General features: G+C 41.1%; 1 protein-coding gene across 1 annotated transcript; it reads left to right on the forward strand.

Annotated features, from left to right (window-relative positions):
- Positions 1–2,416: 2,416 nt before the first annotated feature.
- On the forward strand, positions 2,417–9,075 carry sult5a1 (sulfotransferase family 5A, member 1). The gene is made up of 6 exons (XM_027153069.2): positions 2,417–5,923; positions 6,006–6,214; positions 7,668–7,794; positions 7,888–7,985; positions 8,330–8,510; positions 8,607–9,075. Exons 1-6 carry the CDS (start codon positions 5,785–5,787, stop codon positions 8,753–8,755), a joined length of 903 nt encoding a protein of 300 aa, XP_027008870.1. The 5' UTR covers positions 2,417–5,784; the 3' UTR covers positions 8,756–9,075.
- Positions 9,076–19,487: the final 10,412 nt, after the last annotated feature.

Below are 19,487 nucleotides of genomic sequence, written 5' to 3' on the forward strand. Positions count from 1 at the left end.
AAATTGTAGCAATTCAGTTAAGTTAAGAGAATTTCAGTTAAGATCATTCATTTTAGTGAAGTTTGGTTAAGTTCCATTTAAGTGTAAAGTACCATTAAGAGTGTACAGTAGTGAGAAAGTGAACGAAAGTGAAAGTGTACGTACGAGACAAAATTCCTCTTAACTCCTCCGCCTGTTTACTCCTCCCTCAACCTCCGTGTGCATCTTCCGTTAGCTCGTCATCTTATCTCCAAGGTAAATAATACCCTTTATAGTAAAACCAGTTTATTTTTTTAACATTCTCTTTTATTACTGTATGTTTTTATACAATATTTGTCATTTATAAATACAGGTACTGCACATTTTTCATATTCAAAACGCATAAACAAAACAACTGGAGTTGTCAAATGGCTTTGAGATACAAGCAAATTGAGATACGAGCAAGGTCACGGAACGAATTAAACTCGTATCTCGAGGTATTACTGTATTTTCTAGCTACAAATCTGATCTAAAATGAGTCATTCAAAATGAGTTGTCTTTCAACGTGAGTCATGTTTTTCTTTCTGTTTATAACTATACACTGAATTTTATTGGTTCATGATAAACCCCTTCACATCTTAGATGCATAAGATCAAACACTTGGGGCATCTCAATGTGTTCTCAATGTGCAAACAAATGTGTTTGTGAATGAACTCAGACAAGCAAGTAGTTTCTTTGCAGTCTGTCTGACATTTGTCCTGATTTCTATCTCGGTGCTACTTTGTTTCTGGACTTTTCACCTCATTACTACTTTTGCTACTTCACTAGAGTAAATGTAAATGTAAACCTGTATTTTTTCAAGCTCTTATTTTAATCTCCTATAACTCCCTCACCACATCCATAAACCCCCACATTGGTCTTCATCTTCTCCTTTTACCCTCCAGCTCCATCCTCAACATTTTTCATATACAGCTCTAATGCTCTGACTCCTTTCTTTTAGTCAGCAGCATCATCTCCTAGCAGTACAACATAGATGTTGTTCACCAGGATCTTGTAGTTTTTCCCTTTCTCTTCTGCAGAAACCTTTCTATCGCAAATCACTCCTGGCACTCGTCACCCACTCCACCCTACCTGTACTCTCTTCTTTACTTCTCTACCACACATAGGCCAGAAAATTAGGCCTGTCAGACTTGAGTCATGTGTTGGGCATTGTATCTTGTGCTTCTGAACAACTAAACTTGCACAGATGCACTTTATGTGGCTAGGACTAACTTACTTTAAGTCCTTAGCTCTGGGTTGTTCTACAGTATGTAGATCATGGTCCTGAAGAAATGTTCTCTTATAGCACTATATACTGCATGAGCTATATATGGTTGAAATGACAATAAAGGCTACTTGACTTGACTTGACTTGACTTGACTTGACTTGAATAAATACAGTCTTAATCTCAATAAGAGGCTAATGGCCTCGTTTACCAAGGTGAACCAACGTAAATCGCTCATAGGAACCTTAATCCACAAGAGATTTCCGGACAAAAATGTTCGTACCATCCTCAAACTCTTGAGTGTGTTTTATAGAAACCTTAACTAATCGATTTTTTTAATCATGTTATTTGCATGTATTACTGCACTACCATATATTGACTATTCAACTTTGTAATAAAAAAAAAAAAACACCTTAGGCAAGTTCACTAGGCTGGGACTAATTAAAATTTGAATTACATTTTTATTAGCACATACAAAATAGGACATGTGGTGAAATACTTTTTTTCGCATTACGAACTTCATTTGATTACAAGTTTCCACATTTTTGATTTCCATATTTTAACCAAATACAAAGTGTTTGTTCAATTTCCATTTATTAATTTTTGTGTGTATGTGTGTGTGTGTGTGTGTGTGTGTGTGTGTGTGTGTGTGTGTGTGTGTGTGTGTGTGTGTGTGTGTGTGTGTGTGTGATAAATAGTCAAAAAAGTTTTTCAGTGTGAGAAATGCAATGTGTGGCGGGAGAGCGTGAGAAAAGACCAAAGTGCGTGACTGTCACTCTCAATGCGAGACACTTGACAGCCCTGTAAAAGAAATGCCACTGAGGGGCACACTGGCTTAGTGGTTCATATTGTTTCCTCATGGTTTGAGGGTGTGATTCCCAGCTCCACATTTGTGTGTGTACATGCGTGTTTGTGGTGTGTGTGTGTTTGTGGTGTGTGTGTGTGTGTGTGTGAGAGAGAGAGAGAGAGAGAGAGAGAGAGAGAGAGAGAGAGAGAGAGAGTGTTTGTACAACATCCAGAGTGTCCCACGCTTTGTGCCCAGAGGCCCCTAGTGTACGGATTAATTGTGCACCGCGATCTTGTGTAAGATAAGCGGTACAAATAGATGGATGGATGATCTTAAAAGCCTTGTCTCTAGCTTTTCAACTTTTCACACATACACACACACACACACACACACACACACACACACACACACACACACACACACTTTCCACAGACATATCCTATAGACCGACATATCCTATAGGCCTTTTATGGAGTCTTATGCAATAAGCACATGCTCATGACTGTAAATTGTCACCAACATTCAGTTTTAGTTCAGTTTTACCACATTTGCACATCATGGACTAAACAGTGGAGAAACAGCAAGAAAACCCATTGCCTGTTAAAACCTAGGGACGGTTTGGCAATTCATTAAAAAAAATTAAACATTGTTTTGTGGTAATAAATAAAATTTTTGTTTTTCTTTTCTTTTCAAAATAGATTCTAAAAAGCGCTGGACAAAAAAACAACAACACTGTTTTGTTGTTTCTTTTGTTAGAATACAGCCTCAGGTTTTTCTAGATCGGCAAAAGATTAAGCAAAATATTTATCAACATGCTGAACCAGTGCAGTGAAATTGCCTACTCATTCTCAAGTCTTCATCTTCCTGTTGTTTGTCTACAAACCGCCTGTGATATACCCTGTTTCATACTCATCTGTTTTAAGAGCTGTGAATATTTGACTATTTAGCTGAATAAATACTGTAGATCTATCTATTTATCTATTTATATATCAAGTCTTGAGAAGTTCAGTTCACCAAGATGAAGTGATGCTTAGAAATGTTTTCATCAGGTTTTAAAGGTTTTTAAGATTAAAGGTCGACTAGTCTGACAGCTGCTCGAGCATACAGCCGGAAATGACTGCTTTCAGATCGTTTGGTTGATATACACATGCAGTTCAAAATATTGTGTCCTGTCATGTGACAGGAAATTGGGAGATGTATATCTTTCAAGACCCAAAAAGCATAAAAGAAGTAATTGTTTTCAAGTTGTGCTTAGATTTTCTTTGCAACCTTGTTCTCATTGTTAGCTTCAAGTCATTTTTAGCTTTACAAGTTAATGAATAATTCATTGTACTGTAGTTGCTAAACCTTTTATTACTATTGTAACAACCTGGGACTTTAGGGATGGAAACAAAGGTACACATTTAGGTACATTTCTGGAGCTGACATAAACTTTGGTAAGATTTAGATTTTGGGAGTTAGACTACAACTAGTGTTTGAGGTAACTCTAAAGTGTTGTAATATTTTGGTGTTTATACAATGGGAGTCTTTACAATTCCCCCTTGCTTTTGTTTGGTCTACAGTACATCTTTCCCAGCTGCATTTTCTTGGAATTTGTTGTAAGGTATTTTCCATTTATTAAACAAATTTTTTATGCTTTAAGGGATTTTCAGAGATTATGGCTCTAGTTTCAAAGTAGTAGCTCGGTGGTTAAGGTGTTGGGTTGTCAGTTTGAATCCCAGGTCCACCAAGCTGGGCCCTTGAGCAAGGCCCTTAACCCGACTCATATGATTCGTGATGACACGCCCCCCTTGGCCATCATGACTGCAGGTGATCACGCAACATCGCTTGGCCTATCTGTGCTGCAGGAAATTTGGTGCGCCCAGTAGTCGACTTGTGACTGTCGTGATGGTACGTCGTGTGATTTCTTTCTTAATATTTTAATCCCTTCATACTAACTATGTCGAGCAAAAAAAAAGAAAGTGGTCAGACGAATATGTACAATATGGATTCACATGTATAACGGAACATGATGGGAGTCAGCGTCGTAACTACATTATTTGCAATGCCAAGTTGAGCAATTCTAGTCTAGCACTGGCAAAACTAAGAGAACACTCCCTTAAGCTGCATGGAGATGGAAAATACAAGAACACAACACTCATTGAATTCAAGGTGAAGAGAGCCAGATTCAATGAAAAGGCTACTTTGCCTGTTCTTGGCTTTGTACCCATCAACAAACCTGAACCTCACAGCATCGTACGAAGTTGCTTACCTGATCGCAAAGCAGAGCAAACCACACATCATTGGTGAAACACTCATAAAACCAGCTGTGTTGAAGATGGCGAATATCATGCTGGGAAAAGCGTCTGAAGTTAAGTTATCCCAAATTCCTCTTTCAAATGACACCATCAGTGACAGAATAGAGGACATGAGCAAAGACATCTTGGCTCAGGTAGTTGCAGATTTGATTTCAAGCCCGGCAAAATTCAGCCTACAACTCGACGAGACCACAGACGTTTCCAATATAAGCCAGCTTGCTGTATTCGTGCGCTATGTGAAAGGCGACTTGATAAAGGAAGATTTTTTATTTTGTAAGCCTCTTACAACAACAACTAAGGCAGCCGATGTGAAGAAACTTGTAGATGACTTCTTCAAAGACAATAATCTTTCGTGGGATATGGTTTCTGCAGTTTGTTCGGACGGAGCTCCAGTCATGCTGGGAAAAAGTCTCTCGACGGATACTTCCCTACAAGAGAGTCTTATCAGCATGGGTGAGACAGCCGTTCACGTTTAGTGTTGAGACAACAGATGTCAATGATGAATACCTCAATGAAATCATTGCTATTCAGCAGAGCCAGGTCCAACAGCAACTCTTCAGAACATCAACGCTCTCGACGTTTTGGTGTCTACAAATGGTAACATACCCTGTTATTGCTAAGAAAGCTCTGGAGATTTTCATACCGTTTGCTACAACATATCTTTGCGAGCAATCATTTTTGAGGATGCTGGATATAAAAACGAAGAAAAGGAACAGACTTTGTTGAGAAAATGACATGAGAGTGGCACTTGCCAAGGTGAAGCCACACATTTCTGAACCTCTGAAAGGCAACAGAGGATGTCACACTGATTTGCAGTAAATATTCATTATTATGTTTTTGTTTTTGTGTGAAAATCTTGTTTTAATGGTTTTGTTCTTTGAACACAGTGATGTTGATGCACGGTTCATTTTGTGCACCAGTAAAATATATACTTATGTTTTGAATTTGAAAAAAATCATATTTTATTTTTCCAATTAAGAAGGGTTCGGTGAATGCGCATATGAAACTGGTGGGGTTCAGTACCTCCAACAAGGATAAGAACCACTGGTGTAGAAGTAGGCCATTCAGAAACCACACTCATGCATGTTTTTTTAAACAGTCCAACCATTAAATAATTGAGTTTGGAAACTTCTAATTCCCCAAAGTGTTTTCAGGTAAATCCCATTAAGCTCTGTAACAGTTTCAAGCTGCTATTCCAGTTCAGAACTGTTTGGGGTTACTGTACTTTCATCTGTCTCATCCCACTCAGAGAAGTATTTAAAGCTGCCTCAGCTCGGACTTCCTCTGAGAGACACGCACACATGCTGAGAGCCAACACATACTGACTCAGAGTGTGTGTGTGTGTGTGTGTGTGTGTGTGTGTGTGTGTGTGTGTGTGTGTGTGTGTGTGTGTGTGTGAGAGAGAGAGAGAGAGAGAGAGAGAGAGAGAGAGAGAGAGAGAGAGAGAGAGAGAGAGAGAGAGAGAGAGAGAGAGAGAGATGGCTCGGCTGGATGTTACAGAAACTTTTCAGGGCATCGCTTTTCCTGGACACTTGCATACTCAAGAAACCTTACACTATGCTACTGAATTCAAATTTCAGGATACAGACATTTTGATTGTCACCTATCCCAAATCAGGTAGGTTTAAACTTAAAACTGATTGTGTGTGTGTTACTGTTTTTTATACATCTCACTTCAAAATTATTTCTCTTTACTTTAGGGACGACATGGATGCAGGAAATTGTCACGCTGGTATCATGCAAAGGAGATCCAACAAAATCTCAAACCCAGCCGAACTGGGCACGAGCCCCGTGGATCGAGCAGTACTACTGCCCTGATGTCCTGAAAGCTTCACAAGGACCTCGGGTCCTAACCACTCATCTTCCATACAAACTACTTTCTCCTGCACTACAAGGCTCTAAGGCAAAGGTACAGTAACTCAATCCTGCTGAAATATCCAGTTTGTTTTTGTATTGTCACTCTTTAAACATGTACGAAAATGATTAGTTTATGACTCATGTTAAATTGAAATCACTGTAAAGTGTAAACTCAGGTGTGGTTCCTATTACTGTATCTTGGTATTTATATTACTATTAGGAGTGACTCCTGTTTGACTGGTTGATTACAATGCCTCCTGTCAAACTTGTTCTTGTAGGAAGGGTTGCCTGAAAACGGGACTGTTTCTGAAATAAGTGAACAACAGGGTCTTTGTATTAAAGCAAATAGACCGTATATTTTTTTTTTGATTTTTGAGTCCAAAATGCTTGATTTTTCTTTTTTTTGTGTGTGTTTTTCCCTTAAATTAGAGAAATCACAAGCACAGCATTCTTCTCTTAAACTCCAGGCACATACAGTATGCAATGACTTTCTATGACAGCCGTACTCAACCTGAATGATGGGATTTGTCTGAATGTGTGTCGTGATGATGTCACACAATGCATCTTGGCCCAAATCTACAGAAAATTTACAAGGTCTTCTAAATATTACAGAATTTATTTGTTTTTGTGTCCATTTCTGTGGTTGCAAAATCCTGTAATCCTTTAGAGACTTAAATAAGGAAACATAAACTCAGCATATCTATGATCTTTACAACCACTTCTAAAGTGAATGTACTGTAATGCCAAAGGAGAGGCAAAAGTGGATTATGGATCAGAAATGCTTGTGTACTATGATGAACCCTTTCCCATGCAAAGTCTGCAAAGGATTTTGATAAAAGTTTATTTATCCGTTTTTTCCTATCCATATAGAATCAAAACCAAACCTTCAGTAGAAACCATTACTGCTCATTCGGTTCCTCTTAGGTGGATGGTGTCAAACCAAAAATGTTGCTCCATTTTTTGTATCCATTGAATGTCATAGGATAGAGGTTAAAGTTATAGAAAACGTTGAGTCGGCTCCAGCTCAACCACTTGGTATTTTGGTTCTGCATCTGCTTGTTTCAATTGGAATTCTGTGTAAAGTGTAGTCTCATGTAGCCAGACCTGACGGCAGTAGAACTGGACACCACAGCAGACAAGACGTAGTAAAGCAACCAATTACTGTTCGTTTTGTTCAGCGCCGTGTTTAGGGGCGTGAAAATGTCCCTACAATGTCGATGTACGTACAAAAAAAAAGACCGGTGTGCAATCAGAAAGCATTCATTTAATTTTCATTTTGACCAAAGGTGTCTCTACCCTGAACTTTACACCAGTTGGAAAACTCCCTGAAATTCCATAGAATCCAACCAATCAGATGACGACTTCGAAACTCCAAGAGGTGTCAATTTAGTGTGCTATATACCTCAGAGTATGGCTGAGACTATGTAAAATGTAATTCTCTTTATGTAATTTTCCATTTGAATTACATTTCACCTTCATATAACTTCAGAAATGTCTGTTTTCAGGTCATATATGTGGCAAGAAACCCTAAAGATGTCATAGTATCTTATTACTACTTCCACAAAATGGCCAATTTCCTAAAAGACCCAGGCCCGTTCTCAGAGTTTATGAGCGATTTTCTGGAAGGAACAGGTTTGCAAGCTTAATTGTAATTAATAAAAAAATGACAACTAATTAACTCAATAAATTGCATTTGGTCTAAATGTGATCTTCATTTCTTTGTAGTGTATTATGGGTCTTGGTTTGATCATGTGAAAGGTTGGACCGTCAATTCAAGGAACATCGAAAACTTTCTGTACATCACATATGAAGAAATGTGGGAGGTAAGAAAACTGTGTAGAGTTACTTGTACTTGGCTGTTCAGGATATGGAATGAGATGATTAAAACAAACACACGTTGCCGTTAGGGTTATTAAGCCATTATACAGTAGGTGATCCATATAGCATTGGGTCTCATTGCAGGAATAAAAATATTATAGTGGAATGTATTTTTTCTTGTTGTTAAATAAACTATACTGCCTGGGAAATGTTCTGATATACATGTCATGAAGAGTGTTATCTTCTTAAAAAATCTCTGATGCTTGATGATGTTTGGAAATTTTGTTCTAGATAACAAAAATGGATTCTTTTGATGTGTAAGTAGTAATGTTGTATTGATTTGGAACAGGACCTGCGTGGTTCTCTGGAGAAAGTGAGCTTGTTCTTAGAGTACCACCTACTGGAGAACGAATTGAACAGCGCCCTGAAGAGCTGCAGCTTCTCCACCATGAGAGAGAATTGCATGGTGAACTACACGCTGATTCCTCAGGAAATCATGGATCACAAAAAGGGGAAGTTCATGAGGAAAGGTGAGGTTTTGATGAAAATGTCATTAAAAAAAAACATTTCAGAGTAATGGGTTTGAGAGATTTGATTGATTTTTTTTTATTTATTTTGTTTTGCAGGTCAAATCGGAGACTGGGTCAACACTTTCTCCAAGGAGCAAAGTCACAACTTTGATGTAGTGTATGCTTCCAAGATGGCAGACTCTGCGCTGACATTTGTGTGGGACACAAAAAAATCCCATGTAGACACAGAGATCTTACCACTCTGAACCACTTGAAACAACACCTTCATTTTAATGTCTTGTAGTGTTTTCCTTTCAATCACCCGATTCCTTATTGCTTTTACTAATATTACATTATTTTGTACAGTTTTCAAAAAGTTTGTTAAGAAGCATAGCAACCACTTTGCACCCAAGAAAAATATAAACTGTTAACTATGTTCAAGAGATTTGATAAATATACAGACTTGGGTGGCAAAGTCCCTGGTTTGATCCTAAGCTTCTGTTACTCTCTGTCTGGAGCTTCACATGTGGGTTTGCTTCCACCTCCCATAAACATGGTGGAACCATTAAATTGTCCTAAGGAAGGAGCGAGTGTGTGGAGGTTGCATCCATGCTGTATACATATACATGCTTTTTTCCAGGATTCACAACTGTAAAAATGATAAAACAATGACAGAAGATGAATGAATGAACATTCAAACGTCAGATTTATTATTACAGGAAAGTGACTCCTCAACTCTTATCACCATGTATCATATGTATCCTTGCTAGAAGAAAAGTGTCAGGAGAAAAAGTAAAATGTGTAGCATGACTAAGATATATATATCCTTTTTTTAGATTGTTTTTTGAAATCCTTTTCATGGTTCACGTGCATGTAAAATTATTGGAATAATTGTATATAGGAGGCAAACACATCTTTGGACAACTGCAAAATGACATGATCACATGATTATCTTGCTCCAACAAATAAACACAGTCTGTTATCAATGAGACACTAAAAGAGGGTCTTTTTCTAAAAAGTGGGATCTGCTCGGAAATTCAAAGTCTCCATGCATGTCACCAGTCTATTTGAGTGCCTTGCCAGATACATCAATAAACAGCACCATTATTATATATAATCATCTGAGAACAACCTGATACCTTTAAATGACAAACTGAATACAAGCATGACCTGCAACTCCAAGGGAGGTGGTAGCTTAGTGGTTAAGGTGGTTGGACCACTGATTGGAAAGTTGTGAGTTTGAGTCCCAGGTCCTGCTTGGCCCTTTAGCAAGGCCATTAACCCTCAATTGTTTAGTTGTATAAAATGTAAGTTGCTCTGGAAAAGGGTGTCTGCCAAAATGCCAGAAATGATAAAGCCACAAAACAATAACTCACACAGCGCTAAAGGGGTTACTGAGAAATCAAATGTCTCACACCTGCTGTTGTCTATAACAGGAGAGATATGACCTGAAACTGTAGATTGGTCCCAGAAAAGATTTGACATACAGTATTTTCCGATCTAATTAAATGCACATGAACTAAAGGGCACAACTTGTCTTAATGTCTCATGAACTGTGTGAGTGTGTGTGTGAGTGTGTGTGTGAGTGTGTGTGAGTGTGTGTGTGTGTGTGTGTGTGTGTGTGTGTGTGTGTGTGTGTGTGTGTGTGTGTGTGTGTGTGTGTGTGTGTGTGTGTGTGTGTGTGTGTGTGTGTGTGTGTGTGTGTGTGTGTGTGTGTGTGTGTGTGTTTGACTACAGGTGTGTTCAGCCACTAGCTGAATGACCGAATGGGGAAGTAAGGTGTGTTCTGGGAAGTTTTGTAGTTATCTGCACACATGCTTCTGTGGAAAGTGATATGACTCATGGAAACTCTGACATGTTGTGGATAATATAACCAGCTGTTTGGAAAGGTGTAGTTTGAAGGAAAAAAAGGCCCTTTTAACTATTTTAACAAATTGTGTTAACACAGCCTGCTGCCACTCTATCGCGCGTCCTAATGCAGAAACTGTGAACAAGTTAATATCAGTCCAGCTTCCTCTCATCTTACAGAAGTGAAGAAAGAATATATTCACATGGCTTTCCATTGGGTCATGTGATCCCACAACCGAGCAAGCCGGGTTGTGTAGACATTCAGGAGATGCCAATTCCGCTAATAAACTAAAATAATAATAATAATAATAATAATAATAATAATAATAATAATAATAATAATAATAATAATAATGGGTCAATTGGTAAGTTTGGGTTTTTTTTTCGAGGAGGACACCAATATTGATTATAAGTACTCAAGGACAGTGATCATCATTATAGGAACTGGTATACACATACCATAAATTGGTAAAAAGTTGTGAAAACTTTAAACTTAGAACGTTAGAAAATAATGTGCATTGAACAAAAACTGTGCAAAAGTCACTGAAGATAGTCATCATCTCAAGGTGTGTGTGAGAGATTGGGTGTTCAAATGTATCCCTAATGAGTAAGCCAGAGGTGAAGGTAGCAAAGAAAGACTCCTGAGACTACATGAGGAAAAAACCTGGAGAGAAACCAGAATGAAAAGGGAACATAAATATTTACATAATATTATATTTGAATAATAAAAATAAAAATGTAACAATAATTTTTTAATATAAAATTTAATATAATTAATTTATATAATTTATATAATTATATAATATAATTAATTATTTACTTTATCTATCTATCTATCTATCTATCTATCTATCTATCTATCTATCTATCTATCTATCTATCTATCTATCTATCTATCTATTCTCTGTTTCTCTACTTCTGTTAAGCTGCTCTGAGACCATGTGAATTGTTAAAGATCTATACAAATAAATTGAAAAACAAACAAACAAAATAACATAATGGTCATATATGGTCATGTTATATATGCTTACACAAACTTCATACTTTTCTCTCATTCCATTCGCTTTTCTGACAGAAAAACGTATTTTGATTGTAGTTGCCCGACACATGGTCTACCAATCAAATCGCGCTGTGGGCGGGACATTGGGCCTGGCAACAGAAATGTGTGCACATAAATAACCAAACAAAATAAATACTTTTCAAGTGCCGAATGGATCCGATTTCTAATAACGACACCAACCACTCACTGAAGTCTGTAGTGCTATATAGCATGAAGTATGTTATAGATGTAATGCTTCAAATTGTTTTTTTCCTTCTTAAATGCTTATGGTATTTCATTTCAACTGTTCAGATTTTGTGTTGATCTTCTTTATTACTATAAATGTTTTTCTTACAGTTTGTAAATTAAGCAGGAAGCACGGTGTCATCTGAAAATCAACTGAGAACTTAGCCATGGACAATGGAAGCGTATCCAGTCATGGAGAGGAAATGAATTTTGTAATACGATGCTCCTCATTAAAGAGTCTGATAGCAGGCGACGTTAGAACAATCTGAAACGTGTGTCAGCTTGTGGATAAAGCATCGTTTTAGTCCTTCATTGTCTCATGACCTTGTAATCCTTTTTGTGCAGCTGTGCAAAAAATTTGTCTTCTGGTGAAGAAAGGAAAAGTTACCGTAAACATGCGCCGTCAAATTTAGTTAACAAAGCTTGTCATTCATTTATTTATTTTGTTTTGTTTTGTTTTCACTAAACTAAAAATGTAGGTCTAAAAAATCTTGTAAAACTGCAGTTGCTTTCATGACACACGTTCCTGACTCCATTTGAAACCTGTTTATTTCGATAAGCCAGTAACAGAGGCTTAAGACACAAATTGAATAATAACCACAATATTTACAACAACTGTAGTCAAAAGACATTTACTGTATAATAATCTACACATGAGTAACATCATGACAAATGCTATATATCTGGCTTTGTCCTGAATATCAGAATCAGAATAGTTTTATTCACTGTATACATTTACATGTATTTTTCTTGGTGTTTGGTCACAGCATGATACACTCATTTAGCATCATAATTCATATTATATTTTAATAAAACACATTGTGGCTAGACAAATGATAATATTGTTTTTCTGTTACTCAGTCCAGGGTGTATCCTGCCTTGATGCCCGATGTGACGCCTGAGATAGGCACAGGCTCCCCATGACCCGAGTAGTTCGGATAAGCGGTAGAAAATGAGTGAGTGAGTGAGTGAGTGAGTGAGTGAGTGAGTGAGTGAGTGAGAGTGTTTTTCTGTTGATTTCTGTTATTGGTAGAACATTAAATCAGTGAGAGACCAAATAACTAATATAAATATTAGGAGCTATTTATTAATGCTCTTCTTTCTGATGTAGAGATGAAGAAGTGATCCACTCTGCCAGTATGACTAGTCAAACATTTCAAGTTGTAATATAATATAGGACTTTTCTCTCTCTCTCTCTCTCTCTCTCTCTCTCTCTCTCTCTCTCTCTCTCTCTCTCTCTCTCTCTCTCTCTCTCTCAAAACTAAATGACTGAGAGATATTGAGTTCCAGGCAGTGAGCTTTCTTTCTGCCTGTAAAAACATTTTCAGTAAGGAAAAAATCCTTCCCTAAATCCCTATGGGTGCCTCCCAGAGAACAGACCCAAATGCATGATAAAGCAACAGGGGGAGTTATTAACAAACACAACAGGCTAACAAAGCAAAGAAAACACTAACAATAAAACAGAAAACAGAAATATAGGAATTAAAGACATCGTGGATCTCAGGGACACGGAAACAAGAAGTACAAAACCAGGAGCACGAACAGGATGCAGGAAACAGGAAAAAAAAAAAAACTAAGTCTAAGCAAAAGACAAAAACAACATAACGGGTATATTCAGGGGAGGCAATCATGGGAATATAGGTGTAAAAAGCACAAATGGAAACAAAAGCACATGGCACAAAACACTAGAGGGTTATAGAAAAAAACCTAGCCAGGTCATGCCCTCTGGTGGTCCAACACCGAACTGTACAAGCAGTCCATGTGTCTCTGATCACAGGGTTGCTAGTGATATATATTATTTAAAGCACTCCACAAACTTATTATTATTATTATTATTATTATTATTATTATTATTATTATTATTATTATTATTATTATTATTATTATTATTACTACATAGTTTCAAACATGGCAATTAAAGTAAAGTCTCAAGCCTTCTCAAGTATTTAAAGCACTCCACTTTATCTCAGCTCTGTGTCCAGAGACAGGACTGCAGTGATCAATTTGTGAATATGACACACACACACACACACACACACACACACACACACACACACACACACACACACACACACACACACACACACACACACACACACACACACACACACACACAGCTTTGAAAGTAACTGCTAAATGACTGAGGTGCAGCTGAACTCAATAAACTTTAGGCATGCACACACGGATACACACACACACACACCTTGTTTATGCAAATGCCTGCAGCACGACAGAGTAAATTATTAGAGCGCCGTTCTTTATGCAACAAAAATCATAGACTTGTCATTCCCATGAACGTTAAGGACCCTATAATTCTGTTATATAAAGCCGTTCCCAATAGAAGAACTTTTAAGTAATTAAAAAAAGACAATGTGTGGATGCAATCGAAAAACTCCAATAAAAAAACTATTACCCAAACAATGAGTGAGAACAATTCCATAATTTTCTCCAGATTAAAGCTGAATTTTATTTCACGGGTTCTTTTAATAGCATATACTTACTGTAGGAGGAAAAAAATAACTAAAGAAAAGAAGCTCTAAGATCTAAAATAGGAAAAAAAATGGAATTGTGGTGTATTTTTATTTAATACTTTATTTTAATTAGAAACACAATATTGACTCTGACAGAACTGGAACTGCTTTTCTAATCTGTCTTCACACATTAAAAATGTTTTTATCGCTCAGTGAGCTGTTTTAGGGTACACACGGTATGTCGACAATGAATGCTGTATCAGTGTGAGATGGGAAAACCATAGCGGTGTAGCAGGAACTGTGGATGGAGGATGAGACACTAATGTGTGCTCAGCTGTAACCCTGACTCATGTTCTCGAGGAAGACTTAATCCTAAATCCTTAGTCACACCTGCTCTATGTACACACGATATATACACAGTTATTAAAACACTCCCATACAAATAACGATGTGTAAATAAACGAGTCTTGTTGATATTGGATATTGAGGATATTGGGAAAGATATATAAGGATATTGGGAGAGAAGGTGACACAGACATGAGGTCTTCATGGGACATAAAGCGTCTCACCACTACACAGTCTGCGAACCTGAGCGACTTGCAGACAGCATCCAGACATCCCAGTTCACGAAACACTCTAATGACCAAAACCCAACAGATCTGGTCTTTACCTAAGAAAAGCTATTCATAAAAAGCTACACTAAACAAATGTTTTCAGTCTGGACTGAAAACTGACAACAATGAGACAGTGTCAGGGTCCTGAACATTAATTGGAAGGCTATTCCATAACCGTGGGGGCTCTGTAAGAAAAAGCCCTGCCCCCTGCTGTAGCCTTTTGTACTTGAGGTACTACCAAATAGCCTGCACCTTTTTATCGAAGTAGGCGTGACAAATAATGAAAAACCAAAGGATTGCATATGATCAGGTACTGTGGCACAAGACCATTGTCTGAAAATATTCTATAACCAATATTCTACGGTATGACATAATTAACTCGGTCTGGTACTGTGCATGAGGCATGAGGCTGGTGTGAACAGATTGGTTGTGATGGAGTGCTGACACATTTTATATTAGAATTGCAGGCATAAAATAATTCATTTGTTTATACCGATTGAAAATGTCCGATAAGTCGATTTCCATGGCTGGTGGAACGGACATGTACTAATGCCAGTGTACTGGTCAAAGGGGTTAATAAAAAAACAGGCTTGCATTTTACACTGGTGCTTGACATCCATAATAATAATACTGGTCCAATTTAACTGTGAAAAGCAGATGTTTCCAGCCAACCCTCTTGATACTGGATTGGAAGCCCAGTTTTTTCTTAGAAAACGGGTTAATAAAAGTATTTTGAAAGTTTTACAATGCAGAATATGGTTCTGATTCTGAATCTACTGAATCCACTCAAAGTAATTCATAAGCATTTGGTTTGAAGGACATAGAAATGCTTGTGAAAAAGGACATCAAAATGTATTGAACTGATGACTGGCCATGAATCAGACAGTAACTCATTCAGATTAACCATGACCCATTACAAACTATGATGAATTAAGGTATTCATCCATCCATCCATCCATTCATTTTCTACCGCTTATCCGGGGCCGGGTCGCGGGGGCAGCAGTCTAAGCAGGGATGCCCAGACTTCCCTCTCCCCAGACACTTCCTCCAGCTCTTCCGGGGGAATACCGAGGCGTTCCCAGGCCAGCCGAGAGACATAGTCCCTCCAGCGTGTCCTATGTCTTCCCCGGGGCCTCCTCCCGGTTGGACATGCCCGGAACATCTCCCCAGGGAGGCGTCCAGGAGGCATCCGAAACAGATGCCCGAGCCACCTCAGCTGACCCCTCTCAATGTGGAAGAGCAGCGGCTCTACTCTGAGCTCCTCCCGAGTGACTGAGCTCCTCACCCTATCTCTAAGGGTGCGCCCAGCCACTCTGCGGAGGAAACTCATTTCGGCCGCCTGTATCCGGGATCTTGTCCTTTCGGTCATGACCCAAAGCTCATGGCCATAGGTGAGGGTAGGAACGTAGATCGACTGGTAAATAGAGAGCTTCGCCTTGCGGCTCAGCTCTTTCTTCACCACAACAGATCGGTATATCGACCGCATCACTGCGGAAGATACACCAATCCGCCTGTCGATCTCCCGCTCCATCCTTCCCTCACTCGTGAACAAGACCCCAAGATACTTAAACTCCTCCACTTGGGGCAGGAACTCTCCACCAACCTGAAGAGGGCAAGCCACCCTTTTCCGGCTGAGAACCATGGCCTCGGACTTGGAGGTGCTGATTCTCATCCCCGCCGCTTCACACTCAGCTGCAAACCGTCCCAGTGCATGCTGAAGGTCCTGATTTGAAGAAGCCAACAGGACAACATCATCTGCAAAAAGCAGAGACGAAATCCTGTGGTCCCCAAACCTGACTCCCTCCGGCCCCCGACTGCGCCTAGAAATCCTGTCCATATAAATAATGAACAGGACCGGTGACAAAGGGCAGCCCTGCCGGAGTCCAACATGCACCGGGAACAAGTCAGACTTACACCCGGCAATGCGAACCAAACTCCTGCTACGGTCATATAGGGACCGGACAGCCCTTAACAGAGGGCCCCGGACCCCATACTCCCAGAGCACCCCCCACAGGCCATCACAAGGGACACAGTCAAATGCCTTCTCCAGATCCACAAAACACATGTGGACTGGTTGGGCAAACTCCCATGAACCCTCCAACAACCTGGTGAGGGTATGGAGATGGTCCAGTGTTCCACGACCAGGACGAAACCCGCATTGTTCCTCCTGAATCCAAGGTTCGACTATCGGCCGAATTCTCCTCTCCAGTACCCTGGCATAGACTTTTCCGGGGAGGCTGAGGAGTGTGATCCCCTATAGTTGGAACACACCCTCCGGTCCCCCTTCTTAAACAGAGGGACCACCACCCCAGTCTGCCAGTCCAGAGGCACTGTCCCCAACCGCCACGCGATGTTGCAGAGGCGTGTCAGCCAAGACAGCCCCACAACATCCAGAGACTTAAGGTACTCAGGGCGGATCTCATCCACCCCGGTGCCTTGCCACTGAGGAGCTTCTCAACTACCTCAGTGACCTCAGCTTGGGGGATCGACGAGTCCACTACCGAGCCCTCCGCCTCTGCTTCCTCAATGGAAGACATGTTGGTGGGGTTGAGGAGATCCTCGAAGTACTCCTTCCACCGTCTCAGGATGTCACCAGTCGAAGTCAGCAGATTCCCACTCCCACTGTAAACAGTGTGAGCAGGGCACTGCTTCCCCCTCCTGAGACGCCGGACGGTTTGCCAGAATTTCTTCGAGGCCAACCGATAGTCCTTCTCCATGGCCTCACCGAACTCCTCCCAGACCCGAGTTTTTGCCTCTGCAACCACCCGGGCTGAAGCTCGCTTGGCCCTCTGGTAACTATCAGCTGCCTCCGGAGTCCCCCGAGCCAACCAGGCTCGATAGGACTCCTTCTTCAGCTTGACGGCATCCCTTACTTCCGGGGTCCACCACCGGGTTCGAGGATTGCCGCCACGACAGGCACCGGAGACCTTACGGCCACAGCTCCGTGCAGCTGCATCAACAATGGAGGTGGAGAACATGGTCCACTCGGACTCATGTCTCCAACCTCCCTCGGGATCTGGTTGAAGCTCTGCCGGAGGTGAGAGTTGAAGATCTCTCTGACAGGAGACTCTGCCAAACGTTCCCAACGGACCCTCACAGTACGTTTGGGTCTGCCAAGTCTGTCCAACTTCCTCCCCTGCCATCGGACCCAACTCACCACCAGGTGGTGATCAGTTGACAGCTCCACCCCTCTCTTTACCCGAGTGTCCAAGACATACGGCCGGAGGTCAGATGAAACAACCACAAAGTCGATCATCGACTTCCGACCTAGGGTGTCCTGGTGCCATGTGTACTGATGGACACCCTTATGCTTGAACATGGTGTTTGTTATGGACAAACTGTGACTAGCACAGAAGTCCAATAACAGAACACCACTCGGGTTCAGTTCGGGGGGGCCGTTCCTCCCAATCACGCCCCTCCAGGTGTCACTGTCGCTGCCCACGTGAGCGTTGAAGTCCCCCAGTAGAACGACGGAGTCCCCAGTCGGGGCACTTTCTAGCACCCCTCCCAGAGACGCCAAGAAGGTCGGGTACTCTACACTGCCATTTGGCCCATAAGCACAAATAACAGTGAGAGACCTCTCCCCGACCCGAAGGCGCAGGGAAACGACCCTCTCGTTCACCGGGGTGAACTCCAACACATGGCTGCTGAGCTGGGGGGCTATGAGCAAGCCCACACCAGCCCGCCGCCTCTCACCGCGGGCAACTCCAGAGTAGTAGAGAGTCCAGCCTCTCTCGAGGAGTTGGGTTCCAGAGCCCAAGCTGTGCGTGGAGGCGAGCCCAACTATCTCTAGTCGGTATCTCTCAACCTCCCGCACCAGCTCAGGCTCCTTCCCCCCCAGCGAGGTGACATTCCATGTCCCTAGAGTCAGATTCCGTGTCCGGAGATTGGGTCGCCGAGGCTCCCGCCTTCGACTGCCACCCAATCCACATTGCACCAGCCCCTTACGGTTTCTCCTGCAGGTGGTGGGCCCACAGGAGATCGGCCCCACGTCGCTCCTTCGGGCTGAGCCCGGCCGAGCCCCGTGGGGTAAGACCTGGCCACCAGGCGCTCGCATGCGAGCCCCAACCCCGGGCCTGGCTCCAGGGTGGGGCCCCGGTTGCGCCATACCGGGCGAAGTCACGGACCTTGTTATAATTTTCTTCATAAAGGGTTTTTGAACCGCTCTTTGTCTGGCCTGTCACCTAGGACCTGTTTGCCTTGGGAGACCCTACCAGGGGCAGAAAGCCCCAGACAACATAGCTCCTAGGATCATTCAGGCACGCAAACCCCTCCACCACAATAAGGTGGCGGTTCAAGGAGGGGAATTAAGGTATTCATTTTGTATTAATATGTAGGCCTGGTCCTGATAACTTGATACTCCTAGTAGCAGGAAAGAATACGCTGACTGAAGTAAAATATTTTTTATAAGAAAAGAACAACTTAACAACTTCACCCCTCATCACACTGTGGATCCATGGCAGATACGCTGAGACCTTCATAAAGATAGCTTCCGTGTGTATAGTACACGGCTCATCGTAGGAAAGGATTCCTGCAGCATATACTTTTTTGGTATCAGGGTTAAGGAGTGCCAGAGCTCCACCTACGTCTCCATAACAAACGTTCTCCTGGAATTCAGTGCGGGTCGTCCAAATCTTCTGCAAAAAGCCGTTCTTTATGCAACAAAAATCATAGACTTGTCATTCCCATGAACGTTAAGGACCCTATAATTCTGTTATATAAAGCCGTTCCCAATAGAAGAACTTTTAAGTAATTAAAAAAAGACAATGTGTGGATGCAA

This window comes from Tachysurus fulvidraco, chromosome 2, assembly GCF_022655615.1.
Source record: "Tachysurus fulvidraco isolate hzauxx_2018 chromosome 2, HZAU_PFXX_2.0, whole genome shotgun sequence".
NCBI lineage: Eukaryota > Metazoa > Chordata > Actinopteri > Siluriformes > Bagridae > Tachysurus > Tachysurus fulvidraco.